General features: G+C 35.4%; 1 protein-coding gene across 1 annotated transcript; it reads left to right on the top strand.

Moving 5' to 3' along the window:
* Positions 1–1025: 1025 nt before the first annotated feature.
* On the top strand, positions 1026–4586 carry gpr35b (G-protein coupled receptor 35 b). Its single transcript, XM_051126507.1, has 2 exons — positions 1026–1126; positions 3210–4586. Exons 1-2 carry the CDS (start codon positions 1124–1126, stop codon positions 4086–4088), a joined length of 882 nt encoding a protein of 293 aa, XP_050982464.1. The 5' UTR covers positions 1026–1123; the 3' UTR covers positions 4089–4586.
* The last annotated feature ends 559 nt before the right edge of the window (positions 4587–5145 follow it).

Raw genomic sequence — 5145 nt, 5'->3', positions numbered from 1 at the left:
GTTTGAATATTTACATACCTGATTCTCCTTCAGAAGTGTTCAGCTGACCTACTTCTGCTGTTGTTCCATCAATGAAAAAAAGATGCCGTTCAGTACAGACCATTCCTGAAAGAGAGAAATCGGTCATCCATTTTCATCCTCTTTGAAATCACACAGACCCCAGACTCTGACCTTGGACTGTGTTGTAATTATTGGCCACTTTTTTCCCCACACACTTTTCTAAAGATGCGAAGAAAAGCAATTTTGGGCTAGAATAAAAAGAGTGGTTTGGAAAAACACTGCTCTGATTCACTACATTCAAACTAGAATGTGGCACACGGACAAATAAAGAAAGAAAGCAGAGAGATTGAGAAAGACCAAAGAAAGAACCAATTTACAGTAGAAAAGAAAAACACAAAGTTGTATTGTGTTTGAGGTTGACATGAATAAACCTGCCTGTCATTCTTCATCAAGCCAGCAGGCGCCAGTGTCCTGATTCTGTTATTTTAGCATCACTGAGATGCTGTTACAGTTTTAATTCATATGTTAAATTTGGTTTTATTTTTATATTTTCTGTTTTCCTTTTAATTTCAGTTAAGTTTTAGTATTTTTTATAGTGTGCTTTTGTATTTTTTTTTTTAAATATGTCTACTTAGTTTTTTTTATTTTTTTTTATTTCAGTTTTATTTTTAGTTATTGTCGTGTATCCAGCAAGTTAAACTATATATATATATATATATATATATATATATATATATATATATATATAAATCAAGCATCAGAGGTTTTTTTTAAATGGTTAAGTGCCACTCATTTTTTCCAGTAAACATTATAACACCCTATTATAACGCATCTATATTTATGGCACACCATGTAAGAATTTGCACATATCTAACACAAATGGAATTATGTAACTTGTCTTATCTTGACACCTCTTTGCACCTTCAGTGTCAAAAGTTTAATCAGAATCCACCACATCAATGATGTGACGTCATTCAGTATCAGCAGAGGAAAGACGCAATGTCAGATCATGCAACAGATAGCCTAGCAATTTCAGTTCTTTAGAACAGCGCTGGTCACAGCATCAAACCAGCACTGCTGACAGACTCACAGACTTTTTGGAGAGAAGAACAAGCTACAGATCATGGTGAGTTGCTCTTGTCAATCAGGGAAATGTAACTCAAAGTAAAACAAAAGAAAGAGAAATTATTCAAGCAGCAGTCAAGCTTGTTTTATTAACGTGACAACTAATGGTTTTAAAGTAAAAGAGTTTAAATGCAAGGGATTACGGAAGAGTTTACAGACGTCATTATGATTAACTTCCTTGCAATTATTTAAAACATCTAGCTGATGTTATTTTAATAACATATAATTAATGTTCATGTTCATTTTTTATGTAGCACCTTTAGAAACAAACCTCAAGCTAAAATGCATAAGTAATAGAATAATTTTTTTTTTTTTTTTTTTTTTTTTTTTTTAAAAAAGAGTAAATACTAAAATCATAACACATTCGCTACAAATGTAATATTTGTAATCATACAGACTGTAACAGGAATACTGGCACTTTTTATTATAATTGTGAGAGCATTAAAAACGTTTTACATGTTATGATTACATATTTAGAGCTTTAAAGTAATAGGTTACATACATCTAAACTGCATTACCTAATAATATAACACTATTTTACATCACAACATTATATATTAAACAACATTATATATTAAGCATGAAAATCAACTTATTATTCATTATAAACCTGTCTATAACCTCAGAACTGTCTATAACCTCAGAATGTTACTTCCTGTCTCCGTCCACGCATTTAAAGATGCAAGACTGATTTCAAACCACAGTGTGTTAAAGCTAGCTGGCTGCATGTTTGACATGCTTATCTGCACTTTTCTCTACACTCTATAGACAGTACAGTGACCTAAAAAGTATATCAAACTTATCCACTGCATTAGAGAAAACCCTGAGGTATTTATTCTGCACAAAGCACAATAACTGACAAAAAAGAAGTATGTTCTTTACATGATCGAACAATAGATACACTGTTCATCCAAATGTATTTGTACACTTCCTGGTTGTGAAACATCAGTGGTACTTGCTCATTAATATGATGAAATACAACCCACTTCTAACTTCATGAGAACTGACTTCAAGCCGCCACCAGATACCATCTCTACAACTAAAAACATACTCATCAGATTAACTGTGCGTTCACACCGCCGCCGGCGAGAGCGTCAAAGTGGCCGGAAGTCATTCATTTTCAATGTGAGCCGGCGGCGAGAAGCGGCGCGGCGCGTTTTGGACGGTGTGGGCGTCGGGGAGAGTTGAAGTCAGGTCAACTTTATGGTAATGAGCTATGACGCGGCTCGGCGGCAACCAATCGGAATGTAGAAGTTCACCGCTTGAGAGGTTTCCAGAGAACGCAGTCCTGTAAACTTTGGTTCCGGCCACATTAGTTCCCAACGCTTGTTTTTCAGCGGGAATGCAATTCATTTGCTCAAAACAACACTGATTTGACCAATTGCAACCAAGATGGTTTGCAATGTAGGCTGCACACAAATTCATGTTAATGTTAATTAAAGACCAAGGCTAGTAAATGTCTCCTATTATTTTGAAATTACACTAGCACTTAACCATGAACACAAAAGCCACACCACACAAATGGCTTTTAATTGGTTTATTTCGTTAGCAAACATGTAACTACAATTAAATTACATTTCTTATTTTCACGTTTAAAATATTTAATGAGGTTAACTTACACCCTACTTGTGGTCAGTCTGCACAAGAACGGCATGCTTGTTTGCTTTGCGGCCGCTTTAAATACAAGACCAAGCGTTCGATCGTCAGAGCGTCAAAGAATCTTTGCACAGCGTTGTTGGCAGCGCGCCCAGAGCGAATTTTGACGCTCTCGCCGGCGGCGGTGTGAACGCACAGTAATTGTGAGAAAAGACACCGCATGATTTGTTTGACATTTTGTTATCTAATTCAAAAACTAGGAAAGATAACGACAAAAAGTTAGTTTAGAAAAATAGGCTATTCTGCAGCATTTAAGCTACTGCATTTGAATATTTTGTGCGTAAAGATGACATTCGGATATTTAAAGCTCAGTTTAAGTGCTCAAACCTTGTTGTTGTGATGTCTTCAAAACTGTGAAACCTCTGCAAGCAGCTTTGTCACTTAAATGACCACTAACCCTTTGTACAATATTATTGGTTTTCATCTAGTTTAACTGCAGTCCACAGAGGAACCAAACAGAAGCAGTGATCAGTCTGTTTGAACAAGTGGCCTACCCACCTGTCTTCATAGTTGGCCTTTTCTTCAACATCACGGCTCTGTTAATGTTCTGTCGCCTCAAGCGCTGGACAAACACACATATCTACATGTTCAATCTACTGGCTGCCGATTTCCTAGCCATTATTTTCCTACCTTTCAAGATATTTGATGCCTTTTGCCCGTTTAGTCCAAGCGTATTGTGTACAGTCCTGATGTGCACCCAATACTCCAACATGTACAGCAGCATCTTCACCATTACAGCCATCAGCTTTCACCGATTTATAGCCGTCAGGTTTCCGTTTCTGACCAAAGCACTGGCTTCCAAAAGTAAGACGACTGCCATTTCAGCGTGCTTCTTCATCTGGACAATTATAGCGGTGATCTGTGTTATTAACCAGAAAGACCTTTACACAGACAAATTAGAGAGCTGCTATGACCGAAAATTCACAAAAAGGCTCGAAATGCACTTTTTCTTGATTTTAGAGATTTTAGGGTATCTTATTCCAGTGCTCATCGTCATAATTTGCTCCATACAAACCATCTACATCCTGGTCAGATCCCTTCAGCGTGTTCAAGGCGAGGATAGAGTGGCAAGGAAAAACATTGCTGCTGTTATCACTGCAAACATGTTCACATTCATAGTTTGCTTCACGCCTGTTCATATTGGTCTTTTGTTGCAATATTTAGCACGTCCAGACAAAGAGTTTGTGCATGTGTTTTTTGATGTTTCTAAGTGGATCGCTATTACCAACTGCTGCCTGGATTCTATTGGTTATTACTTCCTGCTTAAAAGAGTTCCTAAAAAGACAATAGTTCATACTGAATGTTAAAACTTGATCTAGATTACATTGAGGCAGCTTACTGTCATACTGTATGTGAGGAACACAATATAATAAAGGATGGTCTACAAAAGATAACAGTATTGCCATGGTTACAATATTTACTATCATGATGGAAATAAAATAGTATTCTTTGAAGTAGCCTACATTATAAATTACTATGGTTCACAAATAGGGTAATCGCACAAGTACCATAGCAGGCCTGTATATAAAAAAAATGTATATACAATTTATTTTCTTAAATCTTATATTGCAATTTTTGTCTATTTATATTTACATATGTGTATTTTTTTATTCTCAACTTATATTATTTTCTCTGTGTTGTTGTTGTCGTCTCTGTGCACTGGAAGCCTGTGACACCAAAACAAATTCCTTGTATGCGTAAGCATACTTGGCAATAAAGCTGTTCTGATTCTGATTCTGATTCTGATAAAAATACCACAGAATATTCCTGATTTTGACTGTTACTTTCAGAAAAGATAAATTTATTTTTGTATGCAATATATTTCAATAAAATGTTTAAATGATTATCCTCTGCACTTTGCTTTGCAATTTTTTGTTCCAATAGTTATTTTCATAATGAAGAAAAGTAATATGCCTAAATGAATTCAATAATATTGTATTAAAAAAGAATTATTATATTATAGTATATTATATTATATTTAAAAAATGTCATTAATTACTCACCCTCATGTGGTTCCAAACCTGTAAGACCTTCGTTCATCTTTGGAACACAAATTAAGATATTTTTGATGAAATCCAAGAGCTTTCTGAAAATGCAGTTTAAATCTGGCTTCAAACGATCCCAGCCAAGGAAGAAGGGTCTTATCTAGCGAAACGATCGGTTATTTTCATTAAAAAAAAATAGAAGTTAAATACTTTTTAATCTCAAGCGCTCATCTCGCTTTTCTCTCCCTGAACTCTGTGTATTCTGATTCAAGACAGTTAGGGTATGTTGAAAAACTCCAATCGTATTTTCTCCCTCAGCTTCAAAAATCATTTCAAAATCATCCTACATCGCTGCAGAAGTACCGACCCAGGCTTTGCA

The sequence above is a fragment of the Labeo rohita genome, chromosome 2 (genome assembly GCF_022985175.1).
Source record: "Labeo rohita strain BAU-BD-2019 chromosome 2, IGBB_LRoh.1.0, whole genome shotgun sequence".
NCBI lineage: Eukaryota > Metazoa > Chordata > Actinopteri > Cypriniformes > Cyprinidae > Labeo > Labeo rohita.
Note: the sequence above shows the minus strand (reverse complement) of the source record. Positions and strands in the feature narration are given on the sequence as shown.